Genomic DNA, 24729 nt, shown 5'->3' with positions numbered 1-24729 from the left:
ACCAAACAATCCTCCTGCCTCAGTTTTACAAATACTAGGATTATAAGTGTGAACTACCATGATTGGCTCTTTCTGGGGGGGGGGGGGGAATTAAGGTATACACCACTACACTCTGCCCAGAAATTTTTTCAGTTCACTTCTCATACAACTTTCACCAAAAGTTGACTCCCAACCTTTTCTTTATTGCTGTCACTAGCTAAATCAGTTGTTCAGAAATATTTTACTCAAAACTGTAAGGTTAAAGAAGTGAGTCTGCTTTGACAAGTTCTAGAAACACAATGTTGAAAATCATGGGGTTTTATGAATAAAATCACTGAATAACAGCTTGAGGTAGTATATAAGTGGCTTAAATAATACAAGACATTCTTGAATCACTGCTCATCTCTAAAAAGGTAATTTTAGTAGCAATATTAAATTTTGTATTTCCTATAAAATTATTTTAACTAAACATAAACTATATCCATGTTTCAGTTAAAGTAATTCTGTAATTAATTTAATTCTGTAACATGAGATAATTACTCAACCTATTTCACAGGATAACAGAAGTTAAGAGAAAAACATTCTGCAAAAGCTGGCTCAATGAAGAACTCTCAGCAACCATTTTCCTACCTGACTCACCAAAAGGCACTTTCTGGCTTTTGGCAAAGATACTAAAAATGCAATAAAAATCTGTTGGCTATAGGAGGTTGAATAGTAAAAGGGGTGCACAGAAAATGACTCAAGGCAAAGGTTCACTTAGCTTCATTACCCTTAACTGCTATGTAAAGGACCCCAAGTTCAAAAAGCTAAAAACAGAGGCCAACTGCAAAACAGTATACACTAACCATCTGCCTAGTGTACTTGGTCGGGAAGACTTCCTGAAACAAATGCATTACCAAATTTAAAGCCTTTTGTCATCATTTTTCCAAGGTTGGTTTGTAATCTGTAATCCCAAAGTTCTAGGTACCAGAAGTCCCTTTTGCCCAATTTATGACTCAAGTCTCATCCCAAAAAACAGTTTGAAAGGCAGCAAGTTTTCTCAAGAATTTTATATCCAAATACAGATAAAGCAGGAGATAAACACAATGCAGTACAATATATATTCATCACCCCCAGTGATAATTTTAAAACCAAAAAACCCTTTTTACAAAGCCATCTCCTTCCCACTCCAATTTATTGTTCACAAATACAGAGTTCACAGAATATCTGCTTTATATAAACAAGGTCAAAATCCAAACATGCAGATATACCCCATTCTATACTTTATACCAGTAAGAAAGCTGGTACCACCAAATCTGCTAAATAAGATTCTACCTGTCATATCTTTTGAGTAAGTTGTTAGTATCTTTCTATATTTATTTTTCTAATGACAGACCCTCAGCACAGGAAACACGTATGTGCATGCGCGCAGGAGTTTATACAACTTTGGAATTGAAGAAGGATTTCTAACTATCTTAGACTATGTGAAATTGTGAGAGTTACTTTTAACCCTGAGTGCCACTGTGATGCCTCTGACAGAGGAAAGAGAAGGGGAGAAAGGAGGTCGGGGGAGGGGGGGCAGAGAAAAAGAGAGGAGGGAAGGAAAAGTGAGCAGGACAAGACACAGTGGCTCATGCCAGTGATTCCCACACTCAGGAGGCTGAAGCAGAAGGACCACTGCCTATCTGAGGTTAGCCTGGGCTACAGAGTGGACCCTGTCTCAAAACAGAAAGAGAACTTGGAATGTAACTATAAGGTGCTTGCCTAACATTCAACAAGGCCCTGGGTTTGAGCCTCAGCACCACATAAACCAAGCATGGTCACTCATGTCTGTTACCGTAGCACTCAAGAGGTGAAGGCAGGGGGATCAAAAATTCTAAGTCATCCTCAGCTATACAGTGAGTTCAAAGTCAGCCTGAGCTACATGAGATCCTGTATCAGAAAAATAAAAAGGAGAAAGAACAAAGAAAAAAAGCAGAGGTTGATAAAGTGTTCAGGGGCTACTGGAATTACCACAAGCACAAAATTCATGAGCACAAACCACCTGCAGGTGCCAACTACAACATTCTTACACATGTTCATTTTCTCCACGTCTGCCCGGAAACTGTTCCTAAGTCAAAATTGAGAGCTATCGGCCACAGCTGCTGCTCTGAAGAAGGTACTGACTAAAGGACCCTATGCAGCATTAGCCAGGAAGGATTCCACTCTGTGTCTTCAGTGCTCTCCACCAGTCCTCAGTTCTCGCTCACTGCTTAAGCTGCCCCAGGAAAGGAATGCAATGCTGAGGTCTTTCTTCAGCATCAATTATTTTAGACGTGCATAGCAGACACAGCATAAAACAATTTCTGAACACTTCCATAACCTTTAGGCAACTGCCACACAAGCAATACACCGAGTCACGGGAACCGACACATCTTCATGCATAACTTACCCTCTCCACAGTTTCATTTCCTTCATTTCTGTACATCTCTAAGGCTGTTCTTACCATTCTGAAGCCAGACACACCTCAGGGCAGTCTCAGTTCTCCCTCCTAAATGAAAGGCTGCTTCTCCAGCAGACCAACTACACTAACACCCTCCAAAGTCAGCTGAGTCAGATGGTAGGAAGGCTTTTCTGACCTCTCTAGCTGGCCTTTCTCATGACAATGTTACCACACGTATTCCTGTGAATAAAGAAGTTACTGCAGTGTACAGGCATCAGAATGCCTGGCTCTTCCTCGGCTTCTGTTCTGGATGGAGTCCCATGTGAGAACATACTCCATAACCAGACCTCAGTGTACCCATACCTTTCTCGGTCCTTGCCTACACACAGTGGATACTGAGGTGTGACTGACAACTGCCCATGCCCAGTACACATGGGCAGCACTAAATAAAGCTGTGGGAAACTTTAAAAGAGCCAGTACAGTAAGTTGGGAGGGAGATTTCTAAGCTGGAGGGGAGATTTGTTTAGGGAGGCCCAGGAAAGGAGGTAGTGGGGATGAACATTATCAAGATACATGGTACACAAGTATGAAATTTTCAAAAAAGTAAAAAGCATGCAATTCATCCCATTCACAGGATATCTAAGAACGCAGAATAACAAAATTAGTTATAAAATTAAATCTGCATTAGGCTTTAGTGTTTTTCAAAGTATTTATTTGTCTGGAGGCAGGGTCCATGTAGGCCTGGCTGTCCTGGAACTCACTATGTAGATTAGCCTGTCTCTGCCTCCCAGTGCTGGCATGTAATGGCGTGTTCCACCGCACCCAGTTAGTACCTTAAAGTAGGGAAACAGGCTGAGACAATAAGTGACTTGCTACTACTGAGGTCAAAGCCTTTAGTGTTTTAAAATTCAAACACCATTCCACCTTTGTTTCACTACACAAAAATGGAACAAAAAAGTAAGAGATAAAAATTATGACTAACCAATGCCACGAGTGAACTGAGTCTGAGTAGTGTGGAGCAGAAGCTGTGAGCACTGTGACAACAGCCATAGTACAGAACCTCGACGGAAGAGTGAAGGCTATTCCTCATCTCAAAGGTGGGATAACTAAAACTCAGTACCAAGTACTAACAAGAGGGCATGGATAGCCATAAACAGAAAAAGATTTGTCCCTAGAAGATGTGACCCGAGGGAGTCTACATCAAAGTGGAGGCACACCGCTGGTACACATCTGCACAGAGATGAAGGTAGCTAGGAATACTTAGTACATACAGCACACACATTCTGTCCTTGCCTTTCTTCCAGACAGGAAACTGACAAATCCACTGCAACCAAGATCAAGGTAGTCTAACCATTCACAATACACAGAGCTATTACAGGTCATTAAAGAAATATAAATACATACACAATTCTGTGCTAAGAATCTAAATGAGGTTATTTACATATTAAATATATTTTATTTAAGATATTATGGAATGGGCTGCATTCCAAACAGGAAAATTTCCACAAAGAAATAGGACTTGTTATTGTTGTTTTTTTAATTTTTTCTTGAAACAGGGTTTCACTATGTAGCCTTGGCTGGCCTACCATTGGCCATATAGATCAGGCTGGCCTAGAAGTGATAGGGATCTTCTGCCTGCCTCTGCCTCCATAACGCTGGGAATCAAAGGTATGGGACATCACACTTAGCTGGCAATGAAATGTTTTTCAAACAAGACTTGGAATCCTAGCACTTGAGGCAGGAGGGTTGCAACAAGTCCTGAGCCAGCCTGGGCTATACAACAAGACCCTCTATGAAAGCACCTCCCTCCCACACACACCAAGCAACAACAACACACCCTGTGTCTTAAAGATTGGAGGTAATTTCATTCCACTCTTACAGAAAAGAAAACAAAACGTATGGCATAAAGTTCATGGGAAAAGGAGCACATGAAAGCTAGCCTTGTACAAGGACGAACAGAACCTCTAACAAAGCAAAACTTGAGGCATTTACAGTCAAAGTTGAATTTTTAAAAAATATCACCAAATATACATTTACTTTCACTTATACCAAAGAGAAGAGGCAAGAATACTATACACACTATAATACTCAAAAACAAAATCTAAGGTCTTCCAAGTTCTAAAAGAAACCTGAGAACTCTAACCTCGAAAAATCCAATAAACCACCTGCAATAACTCCCTCAAAAAAAAAAAAAAAAAAAAACTAGTAAAGCCCTTAAAACCCAAAGATTGGATGACTTTAAACATATCAGAACTATACTATAAATGAATTTTATGATAATAAATTTAACCATTAACAAAATATACAGAATGCATCTGTGAAGAACATACAATGGCTCATTTCTGGAATCCCAGTACTTGGGAAAGTGAGGTGAAATTGTCTTGAAGTCAGAGCCAACCTGAACTATAGAGACACTGTATCTAAGACAAAACTAACAGCAACAACACCACCAATTAAATATATACATCTGAACTAAGAAAATGCCATGAAATGAGACATTACAAAAAAACAAAAAAACCCAAAAAACAAACAAACAAACAAACAAAAAAACAATGAAAGTTCAAGAGTCAAGAAGAACTGAGACTGGACTGGCTATGAAATTCTTTTTCTTTCTTTTTGAGACAGGGTCTCATGTAGACCGTGAGGGCCACAAACTCAAAGAGTGCTAAAGATGTTGAACTTCTGATCCTCCTGCCCTACACCCTAAGTGCTGAGTTTAGACATACCGTTACTGGTTGATGCAGTTGCCCATTAGGCAAGTACTTTCTCACTGAACTATATTCTCAGCCCCTGTATTTTTTTTTAAAGATTTTAAGAAAAACTAAATACATTCTTATCACAAATGCTTGACCATTAAACATACAAATTAAATGACATTTAAATATACAAATTAACATCAAAATCTTGGCTAGTAGAACAAAATGGCTCACACTTTCTAATTCCAGCACTTAGGAACATGAAATAGGATTGAGAGGTGGTTGGGGAGGAAGAGAGAGGGAAGGGAAGCGATGGGGGAGAGACGGAAGGAAAACTTGTGCAAAGTTTTCCTTTGGTGGGTGGGGAAAGGATTCAATAGATAAAGTGCTTGCCACATAAGTACAAGGACTCAAGTACCCATGTAAAATGCTGAGCACAATAGCATGCATGTGTAATATATATAGTATGAGGTGGGGGTGGGGTGGAGAATTCCTGGACCTCACTGCCTAGCTAGTCTTGGGTTGGCTAACCCTGTGAACTCATAGTTCAATAAAAGACCCTATCTCAAACAAACAAACAAACGAAAAGTAAATAAAGAAGACACCTGACATCAACCTCTGGCCTCCATGTGCTACACACACACACACACACACACACACACACACACACACACTCACCATACACACACATATATCATGCACACACATTTATGCTAAGTAAACAAAATCTCAACATCAAAGAGATTAAGGGAAAAAATCAGACTTCCTTGGGAAGAGATTCTGGGTAAAGACAGATCAGTATCAAAACCCTTAGCAAGACTGGCATGACTAAAAGCCCAGCATGGTGCCATTCCCCTGAAGTGCCTGCCTCCAGGAGGTGAAAGCAGGAAAATTATGTATGGGGCAGCCTGAGGCGCTACCTAAAGCCCCTCTCAAGACAAATCTGAACTGGGACCACCTCTACATCCTACAGGAAGTGAACACAAACTCCAGTAGTAAGATCTTAAGTAATACAAAAGTGCATTATAATAAAGTCAAATAAATAATGACACAGGAGTACAAAAATGGGTCTACACTAATAAGAGAAAAAGAATTTAATAAAACACCATTCTCAATCATCCAGGAAAGGATACTCCATAGATCTTAATGGTTTATGAAACTTGCTAATTATCAAGAAAATCTGCATTCAATACAGTAATCAACACTCACTTACTGATAACTTCTTTAAGTTTTAAGTGAAAAAAAACTGTCTAGTTTGTATGTCCACTAAAAACCACACAGAATCAACCTGACTAACTGAATGACATGCATAAGATGTATCCACAGTAACAATTAGTTATTGGTCTAGCCATCAACATTAAGTACATATGGGTAAATTTCAAAAACAGGGAAACTGGACAGTGCAAAACTGGGGCAAAATATGCCTCACATTGAAGAACAAAAATTGTTATTGCAGTCTTCTACTCCTAAAAGGATCTAACCCATAATCCTAAGCCTTCAGCAGAATCCCAATGAACTAGAACTTCAAGAATGATGAGTGTGGCTAACCTTTCTGTTACCCTTATCAGTATCCAATTCTACAGAGAGGGAATTCTGGACTTTGTCTTTTCAACCTCCTTGCTTACAACACCTGAGAGGTATATATCCTGGATGTGTCAGGCCCTTAAGGACGCTATCAATCAGGTCACTTAGGTATAATGCAGTAAAGTAGCCTGAAAGAATATATGCTGCCCTCAAAAATAGCATTTTGAAGGCTAATAAATGCAGTTATACTAATAAAGAAGCTGCCAGTTTAAAAAGGAAAAAAAAAAACAATTATACTGACAAGGAAGCTGCCACAGACTACTATATATAAATATATAGTGCCATCAACTTTACTGTTTAAAATGACCTTGCTGTTTCTATCCCAGTAAACACATCCATTAAGCAAATATAAGTTGTTTTACTATGGCTATGATGAGCAAGGTTAGATGTGAGATAAATGACTACATCAGAAAATCTAGAATATACAAAGAAAAAAAGAGCTACTTTTATGTCTAGAAACCAATCATTAAAACCTAAAAAGAACTTCTGTGACATTAATAAAGAGGGAGATTTATTCTATAACCTCCTGAAATTAGTAACAGAGCTATAAAAAACAAATTAGCATTCAGAAGTACATGGAAATAGTGCAATTGTACAGATAATAAAGATAATAAACTAGGTAAATCACTGTGAAGTCACATGAACACCACATCAAAGGTTAGGTCTTAAACATAATGAAATTTAAAAAGGCACTTTATATAAAAATAAATGGAAATAGTATTTCTCTATACACAGTAACTACAAAAAACCATATTGTCTTCAAATACATCTTACGTCTAGTCAAGAAAGGACATTTTGAAGGAAAGGATCACTAAACACATCCCTTTCGAGAAAATCAAATCATTAAACTTTTAAGTACTCCAACGTATCTAAAAAAGCTAGTGATATTCTCACTCAACCTAATAGGAAATTCTGCTGTAGGCTCTGCAGACACAATCTAAATATTTAGCTTGGTTAAATCTAAATGCTATATTCTACTGTACTGTCTACTGGGGTTGTCTCACTACACCAAGTACCAACTTTTATAACACCATCATAATCATTCAAGTTTGCCAGAGTTAAAAAAAAAAAGATAAACAGGTAAAAGATGTTGGAATATTTCTGAGTCAAGTGGCTATAGCTAAGAGAGCTCCCACCTTACCATACTCTGTTCACAAACGACTCAAGGGCCAAATACTTTAGTTTTTCTGTTTAATCACTAATCTGGTGATTTCCTGACACTCTTCACTTTCAGGAAAATTGAGTCCTTTGGAGTTGCTTGGACTTAACAATTAGTAGTCAAGCAATGTACTTCATTAAGAAATAGCTTAGACATCTAAGATGATAGTAGTGCTGTCCTGAACATATTTAACAGTGTATAATATTGTGAAAATTATTAAAGTGCTAAATTTCATGTGCTTCTTATGTTGTCTACTATTATTTAAAGCAATAATCGGTACAAATAAATTAGGTGGGAATGCCAAAACAGTTTCCAAGAACACGTCTTCAAGCATTATTTATTTTTGTTTTGTTTTTGAACAACAGCAGTTTCTCAAATCATATGTGCTATGTAGCATCTAATTCAGGGCAAGATGGAAAAGGAGGAACATCTGCAGTAACCCGAACTAGTCAGAAACACTGCACAAAGTTGCGTGCACCCTTTCCCCAGTGCCTTCTGAGTGGCTACTCCTTTCTCAGAAGAAACTGCACTGCTACCAGTAGGGGCTTGAGTCTACGCCTTTGTATAGAATTCGCTGTGAGCTACAAAAGTCTGTTTTTTTTTCTGGAGCTCATCTGAGAGACACTTAGAGCCCTGGAATGTTCTAAGGAAGTCAAAGTAAAATTTTGTTGACGATACAGAAAAGTAAGTTAAATATTAACCCTAGATACAATTTGGTTAAATTTGCTAAATGCTTGATAACTAGCTCAGGTTTAATCTACAAAGAAAACAAATAGGTCCAATACAGTACCCTAAAATGATCTGACAAAGTAACTTCATCCAAGCTGTGAAATCCATGCCTTCAATCTAGATGCACAAATGAGAAGTGCCAGCCGGGCCTTTATTTGGAGGCAGAGCTAAGCTGATCGCTATGGGTCCAAGGCCAGCCTGGTATACCTATCAAGTTCTATGTAGTAAGACAAAGAAATGTAGATTAAGCAGAGTGCTGGTTATGGGTATGAAAGGAAGAAGGCATTGTCTAATGACTTACAAAGAGGTTAGCATCACAGAAAATGTCAACTACTATGATGTAAGAATCATGGTAAGAAACAGAAATCACACAAACCCATAAGACAGTGCTATATTCCACTAATAGTATACTTAAAACATTTTGATCAAGCAGATTAAAAATAAAGAAAAAGCAGGTGTTTGAACATCCAAGACGTTACATAATTACATTTGTGAAAAAATTATTTTTTGGCTGCCAAGTTACATTAGGTGAAGTGTTCAAACCTCCTCAAACTTGACACTTTCTACTTTAAAAGTCATGCTGTGAAGACAAGGACATAGGGCCTAGTATATTATACAGCCATTGCCTTGAGATTAGAGAGATGATACCGTGGGACACTAACATAACTGAGGTATCTGCTGCCAGCTCCAGAAAGATGGAGCATTATTATTGGGAGCAAAATGTAAATCATCTCTTAGAGTTAGTCCAGTTGGATTACACGACAAATTAAGTCAACCAAGAACACATCACTCAAGTGTTGATTCCAACCTTTCAAGAATTCAATAAGAAGTATTATCATCTATATTCAGAAACAGCTGTGTATCTTGAAAACACCCAATCACACTTTACGTTATCAGGGATTTCTCAAGGAAGTCTAGGCTAATGTCATCCCTCTTTACTTCAAGAGACCAGATTGTCAGGCATGTTTGGAATTCTTGCTCTTAAAGAGTTCAGATTTGCATGCCTGGATGATGGGAATAATATTCTGTATTTCCAGGGCCATGGCGATGCATTTGTCTATAGTACTGAGAATGGAATGCACTATCAAGCTCAAAAGAACCAACTGCTTAGAAAACAGGTCTAAGAAGGCCGTCTCACTGGAAGGCCCACTTTCATGCCTGAGTCTCACAGGTGGTAAGTCAAAGACTACAAGGATTGATGGCAATGAAAGCTATCCCACATGCAGCGTTATGAGCAGTGATGGTGTGGTAGCCTTCAGTCAGGATGAAGAGTTTAACTTTTCTACAGTCATGTTACAGGTAGGAAAATACTTTTTCCACTTTGAGTCCAAAAGTAGACCTGTGACATTTAATCATCCCAGTTAGAAGTAAACTGGATTTGGCAAAAATTTTAAGGAATTCCAGCAGACATATAGCTTCATGACTGATAACTATGGTGAGCTGATAATCTTAACAGAGGGGCTGTAACACATCTACCACTTTTTGATGACCCATCAAGCTGAAGCCTGAAGTTCCAGAAGCACTGGTGATCTAAAAATGAAGGTTTTGCACTTCAGTCTTAGTAAACACTGATCTAGTAGCAAATTGTTTCCAGATCCAAAATCTGTTAGTCCTCAGTTTACCAACAAGATTTTCCTGAGGCATGAATCTACATATTTTCTTTTAATTCCAGAAGATTCAGATTCCTGAGTAACCTTCTCTGGACTGACTTATTTTGGAACAAAAATAATGGGTAAACCCCTGTCCAATACTCCTTAGAGCAAAGTCTCCATTTGGCCAACAAAGCTTAAGTCTTTTTATTATAAACTTCATTCCAAAAGTCTAGAACTCAAACATCAGCTGTGATTATTCCAGACATGCACTCATTTTTTTGAGATGACCCCAACTTGAGGAAAAACAGGTAAAGTAGGATCTTGGAAGGCTAATCTGCTAAACATCCAGAGTATTAATTTTTATACCCATGTCGCTCTGGAGAGTCTCCCTTTTTTCTATATCTATAAGGGTGATTCCGGGGTTTGTACCAATCCCCTTTGGAGTACCCTCTGTTGTGATAATGTGCTTTCTGATCATGACTATAAAAGTATCGATGCTGAGTATAGTATTTATTGTGATCTTTATATTCATTTTCTTTAATACTATTGTCTTCTGCAACAATAGCATTCACATCTTGTCCAAAAAGAGATGTACCATCAAAGGGCAAGTGTAAGATCTTCTCCTGGGTTTTCTTAGTGAGAGATGTAAGTCGAAGCCAGGCCTGTCTTCTATAGTCTACTGCCATGGCCATAACTCTGACTACAGAGTCCATTATGTCCCTGGTGGTACAAAGCTGCCAAAGTCCTGCATCCATGCCATCCGATATTATACACCTTGCTTTTCCACGATCAAACTCTGGATCATGAACCAGATCTTCCATGTCTTCCCAGAGTTTACGCTGATACTGAGTCATATAGGCCATATAGCTGGCAGCTCGGGCTGCAATGGAAGCAGCGTGGTAGAACCTACAACCCATGACCTCCATTTCTTTTGAGGTAGAGTCTAAAGGAGATGTCGTGTTTCCTCTTTTGCTATGTTCTAGTACATCTATAATGGGTCCCTCAGCTGGTGGATTTGGTTGGAAAGGAGATGTGTCCTTGGCCACAGGATATACCCTATGTCCCATGAAGGAAGAAGGATGGCAATCAGCAGGGTCTTTAAAAACTTCAGTGGTGGCAATTCTCAAAAGTGGATGCAATGGAGGAACCAAACGTTTTTTAGAGGTCATCCAATCCGGCTTCCCCTCACATGTTTCGGTTTCAGACTGTATTGTCACCCTCTTTATAACACCTCTTTGTTCCATTCTCTTCAAAAGACCCGTGAAACTAGATTGCATGGGGTCAGTTGGCTGCCCTTTGTCATCAGCTGATGGAGATTTGCAATCAGCCTCTTCTTCAACTGTAGATAAGCCGTCCTCCTTAGAGGTGGACATATCCCAAGGAACTGACGAGTTCTCACTTGACCTAGAATGATGAAATCTAAAACAACTCCTGGACTGCAGATCACGTATGACTCTGGACATCTCAGCCACTTGTGTCTGGAGATACAGGATGGCATCCTGTCCATTCTGTGAAGCTGAAGACATCATGATAGGTAAATCTTCTTTGACCTCAGAAAAAGCCAAAGACTCTTGGGGGACCAGTAGTGATGATGAAGGTAGAGTCTGACTGTTTTGTGATTTAAGTGTCTCTGTTTCAGAGATATTAATATCTGAATTATTTTGATCATTTTTCTGGTTCTCCAATTGATTCTCAACAGAAGAAGGTTGAGAAACTATTCTTTGTGGACTGTTGGCACAACTCCCAGAGGAGGAGCTGCTGTCTCCAATGGGAAGAGGAACACTGCAGCTAGAGCACATTTCTGGGCGATGATTCTCAGAGGGTGGCACCTTAGATTCAGGCATTCTCTGGGTTATCCACATGAACAAGAAAACCAAGGAAGAAAAAAAAATGCTTTTAATATGTTAACTTTCAAGTGCAGAGATGCATGTCCAGTAAGTAGAATTCAAATTTTATATTATTATAAATAAGAATGACAGAAACAGTAGGTCAGCAAAAGAAAACAGAAGACAAATGCACAGGATTCATTACCCTTGACCCCACTAAAACAATAAGCATTAATGTTGAACGTAAAAAAAAACATGATAAAAATAAAATCATTTTGGAGTTGGGAGATGGTTTAGAATGTAAAGTGCTTGTCACACAAATATGAGGACCTGAGTTTAGATGCCTAGTATCCACATAAAAGCAAGGCATGCAACTGGACATCTGTAATTCTAGCACTGGGGAAATGTACACAAGCAAATCCCAAATGCACTGGCCAGACAGTGTAGTTAGCCAGCCAGCTCCAGGTTCATTAAGAGTTCCTCAAAAATAAAGTAAAATAAGTAAGGTAGAAAGCAACTGAAGAAGAACCCTGATGTTAGCCTCTGGCCTTCACATGTGTGTTCTTGCACCTGCACATACATTTGCACACATCCATACAAACTTGTACACACACACACACACACCCCAAACAAAAATTCAGTTCAAAGTAGTACTTATTACACTCTCTTGCTTAATCCCAGGCTAAGAAAAGATGCTGCGGTAAGGACACTTGTAATAACAACTAATAAAAGAAAAAAACATCTGTTCAGTATATAAAAGACAGCAAGTGGAAGATGATGGCGGAGAAAACTTGAATAGAGTACTACTGAAATGGAAAAAAAAATTTTAATTCCCTCAAGTGGGGTCATTTTAAATTGCCTTAAGATTTTTTTCTTAACTCCCCATGAATATCCTTCCGGTTGCATATTTCTGCTTAATATTTGTAGTTTTAAGGAACTTATATATTTACTTTTTCATTTCATCCCCAAGACAATACTGTGAGGCAGAATTAATTCTCATTTGAATTGCAAAACAAAAACAAAAAAATAAAGCAACACAATGCAAGGGCTAAGATGAAGTGAGAGAAATCTCAAACTGAGCCATTCTGATCACAGATCCAAGTCTCAAGTCCCTATGTCATAAAACAAGAAGGCTCTGGTCACCACAAGCAAGCAAGAACTAGGAATTCTCTAATCAAGAAAAGTTCATTAACAGAAATTTGGGCTAAGCAGTAACAAATGGAAGCCAACATTGCCATGAAGGGTTCAAGGAATTCAACTCTTAGAGTATGGCATCAGTTTAAAGGTCAACCCTACAAGTAGCAGATCACATGTACCAGTTCTAAGGATGGGGAGAGGAAAGGATAAAAGGAGAGAAGACTGGAATCATTTATCGGCTCTAAGTCTCCACATTCCATTTCCTGAAAGATCTTCACACTTCCTTTCTCCCAATACAAATTTTCTCTGGCCACATAGTTCAAAAAAAGTGAAGAATTCAGCTGTATAAATACCAGAAGAGAGTTGTAAGAAAGAAGGGGGTGGAGGTGAGCAAAAAGCTTGTGGTTTTTAATTACAATTCCCTTTCTATCAGTTATTTCTCTCCAGTGTTAAGTTCCCTACAAATTTAAGAACTGAAGAAGTGAAAGACTCCTTGAACTAACTATGCTGGTCCATCCTGACAGAAATGAACATTTTCTAGAGCACTGATGCTCTTAAACACAGTTATTATTGCTTTCCTCACTCTTCAGAAAAAAAAAAAAAAACTCTTAACTGACACAAGTGAAAAAGTTTAAATCAAATGTAATGTACTTACATCACTATGAGAGGTGGTAGGCTCTTCATCATCACTGCTGACCAGATCAATATATTCAAGAACAGGTCTTAATGGTCCTTCCTATAAACAGAATTGAAGAAATGCATATCATGAACATCATTTAAACCAAACCAGAATTTTAAACAATGTTTTTTGTTGGGATTGGTTCTGAGAAGGAACACATACAAGTAGTAGAAAAAAAAAAAACCCAAACAAACAAATTATAAGCAAAAGTAACTATTCAGAGTTTTTTTTTTTTTTTTTTTTAAGGTGAATGAGCCAGGCATGATGGTACATGCCTATAGTACTAAGCAGTTTAAAACTGAGGCAGGATGACTACATGTTCAAGACCAGCTGGACTATATCACAGCAAGTTCTAGACCATGGCCTACAAAGTGAGACAGTATCTTTAAAAAGAAAAGGGGGGGGGGCATCTAAAAGTTAAACCTAAACCCACAGGGATACTACGACCCAGTGCATTTCACCTAGGATGAGTACCAACAGTAAGATATCCAAATTTGTGATCACAGAGATCTTTGACCAATAACTTAGCTTCATTTCCCTAAACTTAAGAGAGTAAAACATTAAACCCAGATTCTTCTCCAATCTTCTTCCTATTCTTATATCAGGCTAAAAGTCCAGCTCTCGATTCTACAGGCAAAAAGGAATTAGTAAGTAACATCACAATGGGAATAACATTATAGGAACATCACAGAAGAATACAAAAACTGGGAAAACAAGATAACTTATTAGTACAGACACACAATAATGTACAACTTTTAAAGGTAATGATAAAAAGAGTGAAGTGCACCTAAGAGAACCTGGGCACAATGGAAAAAAAAAAATAGATGAGAAAATGAAATCTTATCCAAAGAACCAAAACCAACCAACCAACCAACCAAACAAACAAACAAACAAAAAAACAAAATCAAGAAATCAAAGTAGTTCAAGTGACTAGAAATATACCAACGCCAGCATTGCAAATGTACACAAAGGTGCCTGGCCAACAACTGAACATGCAGGTCTGTAATTTAGGAATATGAACATTTTGGGAGCAAGATTTGGAAGATGCTCCCCGCCCCCTGCCCCAAGAAAACTACTAAATTCTCAACTAAACCGAAATGATTACAGCCAATATAATGTCATCAGTGTAGAATGTGGGCAAAAACACTGAGCACCAAAACTACTATGACTTTTGAAAGAGAAATGTTAAATAAAGCTTTGTAAGCACATAAACCATACCGTAAAAGACAAAGAGAGCAATATAAAAACAAACAAACAAACAAAAACCTCTAAAATCTACATATGACTGGTATATGCCTATTTTATTAGCACTGGGGGATAATGTAGAAGTTCAAGGGCCAGGCTGGGCTATGAAGTGAGAACTTGACTCATAATTTTAAAATCTAATACATTGAAATAAAAGGGAAGGGGGACATAGGAAAAAAAAAAAACACAACCGATCTTAAGAGATCATAGAGGGAAGAAGGATGCTTGCTGTAGACAGAAGGTAAGAACATCTAGCTCAAGATTCTCTCCCTCCAGATCGTGTTTCTCTCAGGTTTTAATAAGCCATAAATTACCATCCTTCTGGATAGTGATCTGGACATCAAGATAAAACTGGTGAGCAAAACTTTAAAACCATGAAATGTGATAAAGGAACTGGAATTTTTGCTCAAGCTGTTAAGATGAACATTCATGGGGGAGGGGGGAGGGAAATAATCACATGGTCAACAGAGATGTATCATCTACTTTAAGACTAAAGTCTACTCTTGGTACTGATATTGTCCAATCATTTGACCATATGTTCAAATTCAAGAAGGCAGTAAAAAAGATGAAAATGGATCTGCTTTGACCATTGATATTATCACCATAGTCTGGATTATTCAAGCAATGTTATTTAAGAACTTGTTACACTATACTCCACTTTCTGGTTTATTTCTGACAAATAGGGTCTATGAAGCCTGGGTGGCCTGGAACTTTTTTATGCAGCCCATTCTGGCCTCAAATCCACAATCTTCCTCAGCCTCCTGAGTACAGGGATCCCAGGCATCATAGCTGTGTCATCAGACCTGACTTGTAGGAACTTACTACTGTACACAGATAGAATGCATCGAGAAAGTCTCCAGGTAATAACACAAACACAGAGGTAGGGGTAGAATTTCCATAAATAAAAAAGAGAAATTGGTCTTAGTACACACCTATAGTCCCAGCACCGAGAGTCTGGTAAGTTCTAGGCTAGCCAGGCTGTAATACTTAGGGAATTGCAGGCCAGAGCCAGCTGGACATTACAGAAATCTATCAAGAAAACGAAAATAAGGGGGCTGGAGAGATGGCTCAGTGGTTAAGAGCATTGCCTGCTCTTACAAAGGTCCTGAGTTCAATTCCCAGTCAACCACATGGTGGCTCACAACCATCTGGAATGAGGTCTGGTGCCCTCTTCTGGCCTGCAGACATACACACAGACAGAATATTGTATACATAATAAATAAATAAATAAATATTTAAAAAAAAAAAAAGAAAGAAAACGAAAATAAGCTGGGCATGTGTAGCACAGGCCTGTAATACAGGACATGCTATAAGTTCAAGGCCAGGACTAAAGAATATGCAAGGGATTGGTGGTGCAACCTGGTGGTGGGGATCTTAACATGCACAAGGCCCTGAGGTTCAATCCCCAGTACCAGGGAAAATAAAAAGACTTAAGTCAGGTGTGATAGCATATATCTAAAATCCCAGCATTCAATAGGCAAAGGCAAGAAGGTTATTAAGTTCCCAAGACCAGCCCAGGCAAAATGCTGGCTCAAATATACAAAATTTAACAATTCTTAAAATGTAGTTAAAGATACATATGGCCAAAAATAAGATCAGATAGATAAAGCAAGACTACCAGAACTTTACTACTAAATCATTTCTCTGATATGCAACTGTTGCTGAACTATAAAAGATAATTTCATACAATTTATAGTCATTAAGACAAAATAATAAAAAATACCCAGGACAAGAGAAAACAGAAGGGGGAATTTTCACTTATGCAACAAATGATTACTAACTTACAAGGGATAGAATGAGACAAGGAGAAGAACTTGAAGACTGTACTTGACACGACTGAGAAGACCCTCCCTACTCTTGAGCAGCACTACCCCATGGCCGGTAAGAGGGGGCACAATTTCTGCTTCCTGCCTGTGGACACATGAGCAGCTGTTTCTATATTCCTGCCACCATGTTTTCCTCCCTACTGTGGAGGGTGAGCCAAAATAAGCCCTTCATTGCATAGGTTGCAGTCAAGTATCTGATGACAGCAATGAGAAAAGTAATACAGGAGACATTAACGACTGGAAGGAAAATTATAAGCACGCCAAAGAAAAATACTTCTGTGTAAGTAGAGCACACGTTTAACTAATTTGCACGGCAGATATAAAATAAATTAGAGGTAATCCTCCTGCCTCAGTCTCCTGAGTGCTGTGATTACAAGTATATACCACCACACTGGCTTGTTTTCTCTTGAGATGGGATCTCACTCCTTACAGTCCCCAGGCTAACCATGAAGTCCCTGTATGTTGCTTGTATCAATAGCTACCCTCAATCTCTCCACCGCTTGGATTTCAGGCACTCACCAAAATCAACTTTCCTTTTATCTTTACTTAAAACTGTTTGCCATTCTGAATCTGAGAAACCAAAACATGTAGTACTCCACTTATTCTACTCCTAATGGAGAAAATGTATCTAGCCCCATACCAGGCTCTGTGCTAGGTTTTCCAAATTATACCATCCAATTTTCATAACTGCTTTACAGAGATTCTGATTACTGAAATCATCCTATTTTACAGATAATAAAACTGAGTGATTGTGCAGTCACTATTAACTGAGAGACACTTTTAAGTATAAATCAAATTTTTAAAAAATTGCTGCTTATTACCTAAGTTTCCAAGTTAACATGTTCCCTTTCAGTAAAAAGCAAAATAAAAATCACCACTGCCTGAATTATATTTCATAATGTTGCCCAATCAAATAAGTTACTAATTCCTCAAGAAGTAATGTTCACAATGCAAATATGAAGAAAAAGATTACCTCCTATATTTATTCCTGTAATATTTATAACGACTACCTATGTCCTTAAATTAAATGGTATTTTATATGAACTTATACTACTAATTAGTAAATCAGTCTTATCTCCTCTTGTACCAGTAACAAAATAAAGGATTCAACTCAAAATGCCATTACAATTTAGCAGGAGAGGCTCATGCAGAACATATCAGAAATACAAGACTATTCTAAGTTTTAAAATATATTGCAATAAACTATTCGCATTACTGTAATTAAATACCAATTCTCAAAATGAAAACCACCAATTTTTCTATTTGGAAAGAGATGCTAATACATTAAAATATCATCCACAACTGTTCTACTTCAAAGAAAGAAAAGTTAGGGTTATACCTTACTTCTTTTTAGTTCAAAACTTTCAAATGGTTTCCAACTACCTACTTTTTGGTTCAAATATAGTAACTCATTCAAGATCTGTATCATATGGGCCATCTTTCTCCTATCTTAAAAACTAAAGAAAACATTAAAACACAAAACTACACATATGGCTGTTCTTTCATTTTCATGCCTTTCTTCTTTTTATTCAAAATGCCATTTTAAACATTCAAGTATCTAGGGATATAGCACTCAACTAGCAAGTAGGAGGCCCTAAAGTCAATCCCCACCTAGCACGCACGCGCGAGCGCACACACACACACACACACACACACACACACAAAACCAACCACTATTTATAGCAAACTAATAAACTATAAAGTCTTATGCCTTTTCTGTACGTGTATGTTATCTGTGTATGTGTGTACATGTGTGAATACATACACATGTGCTACTACAGGCATGCACAAGTCAGAGGACACCTTCCAGTTCTCACCTTCCACTTGGCTGAGGCAGGGTTCCTCTTATTTCTGCTGCTGTACAGATTTTTCCAACTCTAGTTGGCTGTCACCACGGGATTACAGATGCTCACTTGCCATCACATCTATTTGTTCGTTTATTATTTTTTGATGGAGGCTCCAAGGATAAAATTCAGGTCAAGTGCTTTTACTCACTAAGCTATTTCCCTGTTCCCTGGACTCCTTATGTTTTTCTTCTTTCTTTTTCTTTTTTTCTAAGCCTCAATATTATTTTGCTTAATGAGTAGTATAAGAAACCTAGTCAAAAGATGCTTTTGGTCAACTAGAAAGATGGCTCAGGAGTTAGGCTGATACTGGTCTGCCAGGGAACCCGAGTTCAGTTCCCAGCAACCATGCTGCAACACAACAGCACCCGTAACTCCAGGAGTGCAGACACACTTTTTCTGTCTCCACCTGCACACATGGCAGTTACTTTCTCTCTCTCTCTCATTCACACACACACATACACACACAGAGTTAAGTAATATATTATTATTGATATTTTCTGCATGCATCCTTTCTACTGCAGTATTAATATTCAATCTGAGTGCTCAATGAAATTATGCTTTGAAATTCTGAATCTCTTGTCTTGTTATGAAGATTATGATAGGTTCCCAGCAGTGTGTATGCCTTTATATATAAAGTGGCACTGTGAACAATTCTGTTAGCAGTTATTTAGCTTAATTTTTTTTGGAAGTAAAAAAAAAATTGTAAGGAAAGATATCCTTTTCCAAAGAAACCATAAAGATACAAGTTGAACAAAGGGCCATACTGCTAAACAGAAGACGTAACTAACAGGCAGAAACAAAAAGTTCTCATCTGTGCTATCCTTTCTTGACTGAGGCACTGTCCTAAATGACTTTCCTGTTGCTGTGATAAACATCAGAACCTAAATCAACTTGTGGAGGAAAGGTGTTCATTCATCTTATACTTCCAGGTCACAGCCCAGCTGTGAGGGAGCCAGACCTCAAAGCAGGAACGGAGAAGGAATGCTCTTACTGACCCTTACTCAAGAGCTCTCTCTCTGGCTCATGCTTTTTTAACCCAGCAAATAACCACCTGCCTAGAGACATAATACTCAGTAGGATGGGTCTTCCTGCATTAATCAACCATCCAGAAAATGCCCCACAGACATGCCCACAGGCCAGCTAATCTATGCAATCCCCAACTGAGGCTCCTTCTTCCTACTTGACTAATTTATGTCAAACTGACAATAAAAACTTACCAGTACAAGCACCACTTATAAAAATATACTGCACTGAGAGAACTGGAGAGAAGGTTCAGCACTTAAGAGCACTTGCTGCTCTTGCAGAAGACCCAGACTGTATTCTCAACAATCATGTAATGTGGGTCACATCTGGGCTCCAGCAACCACATTGTGGCTCACAACTGTTATTCTTGGGTCCCTGCCCTAGCCACGCCCACTCCCATAACCTCTGACCCGCCCATCGCCATCTTGGGACCCTCTCTCTTTCTGCTTCCTTGGCGTGCGCACGCGTTTTCTCTGTCTCTCTCTTCTTTTATCTCTCCTCTCTCCTTTTATCTCTTTTCTCTGTCTTTCTTTCTCCCCCTTCCTTAATAAATACTTATGGCTATTACCTGTGTTTACGCGTCTGTTACCTGCCGCCACCGTGGGCCAAGGAAGCGTGCCCTCCTGTGGCCTCTTTCTCATGGCGGGCTCCGCCAGCCCGTCCGGGGACCGTTTGTAGCCGCTCTAATCGTTTTTTAAGAATAACAACAACCATCCACAACTCTAGTTCTCGGAAGATCAGAGGCCCTCTTCTGATCTGTGGGCACCAGGTATGCAAGTAGTACTGTACATATATACAGGCAAAACAGTCACACATTAAGTAAATACATCTTTTTTAAAATCTTAAATTTATCACCATTGCAAATATCAAACAAGGACACCTATGAACCACGTACTTCCCTGAATATTTCAACAAAAGTTAAACAAAGGATTCCTTTTTGCATCTCCATATCTAGATTCTTTAAGTATGCGGTGTGTCTTAGCCTTCATATCACAGAGTCTCCTGTCCGATGGCAGTTTACTCCTGTGCAGTTTTAACAGTCGCACAGAAATACATATCATAATTTCGCTATAAATTACAAGCGAATAATCAAAACCAAGTAAATCAAGACATTACATTATATTGTTTATGCTGAAAAACTCAGACAGAAACTTGGTTTCTTTACTAGATAAGAACTTCCAGAGAAACAGAACTGTGTTACAAAGAATACAAGATTCTGGGGGCTGGAGAGATGATTTAACAGTTAAGAGCACTGCTCTTCCAGAGGTCCTGAGTTCAATTCCCAGCTACCACATAGTGGCTCACAACCTCTCTGTAATGAGATCTGGTGCCCTCTTCTGGCAGGATACTGTATACATAAATTAATAAATCTTTAAAAAAAGACAAGATTCTGTTTCTGGATATTTTTTGTCCTGTTAGTAGCACTGGTTTTTTTTTTTTTTTTTTGGATAGGGTTTCACTATACAGCACACAGCAGGTCTAGAACTTCCTAAGGAAGCAGCTCAGACTGCCTTCCAATTCAAGATCCTTCTGATCCTTCTGCGTGGACTCCCCAGTTCTGGGGTTCTAAATGGATCTTCAAGTAAAATTAAGCTATTGCTAATCATCATTTAAGTGATAGCACTTACAAGCATACACAAAGTTTTATATGTTATACATTCTTTATCCTTGATGTAAACATAGAAATAACTGTGCATTTAAAATACAATTTAAATATTACTTTTAAAATTCAGATCAATAAATACCCTAATTAACTAGTTATAAACTATTTTATTTCACAAGATATGAACAATTTACCTTTTTTTTGGGGGGGGGGCAGGTTTACAAGACAGAGTCTCTCTATTTTTGGCTATCCTGGAACTCATTTTGTAGATACACCTGTCTCTGCCTCCGTGAGGGCCGGGATTTAAGGTACTTTTAGAACCTTACTCTTTGCCGGGTCTATCAATTTCTCAGAAGGCTGTATTTTATAATGAAGAGTTACCCTTCGAGAATATAAAATATGTCTTAACGAGTCATAAATGCCTTTATCAAACACATGTTGGAGGGGTAGGATTAATTACCAACATTCTCCTTTCTCCAAAATACTTCAGTCCGTTAGGAAGAAAGAAACAAGTCAATGTATCCCCAAACCTCACTCCAGATCCTTGAAGTTCAAATGAAAAGGACAGAGTGCAGCGTGCAATGAAAAAACTGCAAAGAAATTAACTTTGAGGACTCCCCTCACAACAACCCCATGAAAACACCATACACAATGGATTGCCACAATGGTTCAATGTCGGGTAGGATATTCTTTAATAGTCACTATTTTACAGTTAGCCAAAACTTCCATATATGTATCACAAGAACAATAAAGAACTATACAGATTTTATAACAAGCTGTAGCTATCTAAGCATTTCAGGAGTGTAAAGAGCAGGGATGTTCTCTGGCTAACTAGTTCTTTAAGAATAGTCAATACAGTCAGGCGGTGGTGGCGCACACCTTTAATTCCAGGATTTGGGAGGCAGAGACAGGTGAATCTCTTGAGTTCAAGGCCAACCTGGTCAGCAAGAGCTAGTTCCAGAACAGGCTCCAGCTACAGAGAAACCCTGTCTCAAAAAACAAAAACAAAAAACCCAAAAAAGAATAGTCAATACACAAATTTAACCTCTCTAGGTGGCAATCACCCAAAGCTGTTTATCTTTCCCTTAATCATCACTCGATAAAGTGTAGAGAGATCCAAATGGCCAAAATGACAATACCTAGGCTCCACCCTGAATTTCTGATTCACCAGATCTGGAGTGGACCCAGGAACCTGCCGGTTCACAAGGCTGGCAGACTACTGTCCCCAAAGGTATAGTGAGAAAACCACAGGCACGCTCCAGGTGACTGATGCAGGACTCCTCATTGTGACCAACAATTGTACAGTGCTGTAACAAGATGACCTAAGAAGTTAGGGACCTCCTCCAGCGATCTTAGAAGATACACCGCACTGAGAGGCTGCCCTCTTTACAGCCCTTTCCTACCTCCTCAACATTAACCCATCCTGTGTGTCTACATCAAAACAGAAAATGTCCACAGTACAGAATGGATAGACTTAAGATCTGGAAGGGGCCCGTTACGTGCATGACAGTTCTTTAGGCCACCCACTTTGTGAAGTCTACTGAAATTGTTCAGGTATCCCTTCAGGTAAGCCTCCAGGCAGCTCTTCAGGTTGATGTCCTGTGCACCATTGTGTGGCAGCAGGTGACATCCATGCCTATCTGCTGAGTGATGAATGTAGAGGTTTAAGCACACAATGGCTTACCACACGCTTTCACTCCAGAAAACCGCGACTGTCGGGCTCTACTTACACTAACAAACTGAATGTCATCTTCATTTTCATCCGTTGTTGACTCAGATGCCTCAGGCCCAGCTGGTGGGGCAGATTCTATTATCTATAAACAAAAGCCAAAACACGCTTATCTATTCAGTCACACACCGGTAGGCAGAAATTTTTTTCCAAAGGAACGAGTTTAAGACAAAAGCCCCTGCGGGAACAGCACGAGCACGCACAAATCCGGCTCACAGTACTGCATGGAGGCGGGTTTTGCTAAGGCGTCTGGGAACTGCAGAGACCTAGCTTCCCAGGCGAGCTGCCACAATCCCCCTCCCCGCCTTCTCCAAGAGCGGGGCTGCAGGCTCAAAACCTCCAGGCTCGGGGACGCAGGCTGGAAAACCAGGGCAGCCCGCCTCTAATCGTCTCTCATCCTCAGGGCTGCGGCTGCTACAGCTAGGGCGGCCAGGGGCTGGGGGCGGCCGGACCGCCATTGTTGAGGGCTCCACGCAGATGTGCACCAGGCCTGGAGGCCCAGCAATCGCCCCAGGCCGCGGCCCAGCTGAGGCCCTTGGCCTAGAAGACAAACCCTTCGGGATCGGGCTCGGCCGAGCCAAGGCCCGGGCCGCCGCCACTCACCTCCGGCCCTGGGTCGCCCATTTCTCCCACGGCTTGTCAGCACCACGCTCCCGCCGCTGCTGGTGTTCCCGACGCCGCCGCCACGACTTCCCTCTCGCCCTGCGCCGCGCGACCCGCCCTGCGTGAGCGCCCACGCAGATGACGCCTCAGGCCGCGGGGACGCCGAGCCGCTAGACCCCAAGCGCGGCCTCGCTGCCGCTAGCTTCCAACGCCGCTTTGTACGCTCCCCGCCTTCCTCCCGCCCCGCGAAGGATCCTGGGAGTTGTAGTTCCCACTGGCTTCGAGGCCGCCGACCGCGTGGCCGGGAAAGCGGGCGAGGACCTGGAGCGTGGCGCTCACCTGCAGCTCCGGAAGATGGAGGAGGAGGTGGCGAGGGCCTGATAGAGTTTTGAGTCCACGCGAAATCTCATTCTGCTGCCCCCTTTAACTTGGGGGACACTGGCAGGGAAAGAGCTCCCCTTGGCAACAAGCGGGGTGGATGGAAAAATGGAGGAATTTTTTTTTTTCTTTAGCGTCTTGGCAAGGGTGGCAGATGCAAGAGCTTATGTGACATTTCTGAGAGGTCGTTAATTCTTGCAGTAGTCTCCCAAAGTGGCTTCCTTGTTGTGCACAGGTTTCCAGACAGGGGTTCCTGTAAACTAAAAGCATTCCTATTTAGGTCTTATAGGGCTGCCGGTGGTGATTCATGTTCAGGTTTCTCTCTCCAGGCTAGGCTGAGCTAGTTGGTTAATTTCTTGGAAAATGGGACTCAAACGTGTGGGCATAAGGGGACCAGTGGGAAACAGACCTAGTAAAGTCAGTTAACCTTTTTCAGACCTTTAAGAAAGCAAAGCCCAGTGGTCTTTGTTTCGGGCCTGACGGTTGGTGACCGGAAACACTTTGTTGCCTTTTTTCTCTTTGACATTTTGGATGGAGGTATGGAATGAATAATTTTAGGTCAAGTTCAAGATATGATGCACTCTTAACCTAGTCACTTTTCTCACATCTAATATCTGCCAGTGCCAGCAAGTATTGAATCTCGCGGATGGACCAGAGAGAGAATAATAGAAAACCTACATAAATATTAATGTG

At 39.9% G+C, this 24729-nt stretch overlaps 1 protein-coding gene across 6 annotated transcripts in view; it reads right to left on the bottom strand.

The window, feature by feature from the left end:
• Positions 1 to 23878, bottom strand: part of Znf451 (zinc finger protein 451) — a 57240-nt gene extending 33362 nt beyond the window's left edge. For 2 of the 6 annotated variants that reach the window (XR_007590485.1, XM_050134610.1), the window contains exons 1-3: positions 23659 to 23878; positions 23057 to 23140; positions 13759 to 13839 (exon numbers count right to left, since the gene is read on the bottom strand). Coding sequence is in view for 4 of the 6 variants with exons in the window: in XM_050134610.1 (XP_049990567.1) it covers positions 13759 to 13839; positions 23057 to 23140; positions 23659 to 23679 (186 nt within the window). In the remaining 2 variants the exon portion in view is untranslated. Of the gene's footprint in view, positions 1 to 6155; positions 11988 to 13758; positions 13840 to 23056; positions 23141 to 23658 lie in introns of those variants that run through there. The other 4 variants (XM_050134613.1, XM_050134609.1, XM_050134612.1 and 1 more) reach the window with 4 other exon arrangements.
• Between the last annotated feature and the right edge of the window lie 851 nt (positions 23879 to 24729).

This window comes from Alexandromys fortis, unplaced genomic scaffold (assembly GCF_014885135.2).
Source record: "Alexandromys fortis isolate MF-2015 unplaced genomic scaffold, M_Fortis_MF-2015_v1.1 scaffold_20, whole genome shotgun sequence".
Lineage (NCBI taxonomy): Eukaryota > Metazoa > Chordata > Mammalia > Rodentia > Cricetidae > Alexandromys > Alexandromys fortis.
Note: the sequence above shows the minus strand (reverse complement) of the source record. Positions and strands in the feature narration are given on the sequence as shown.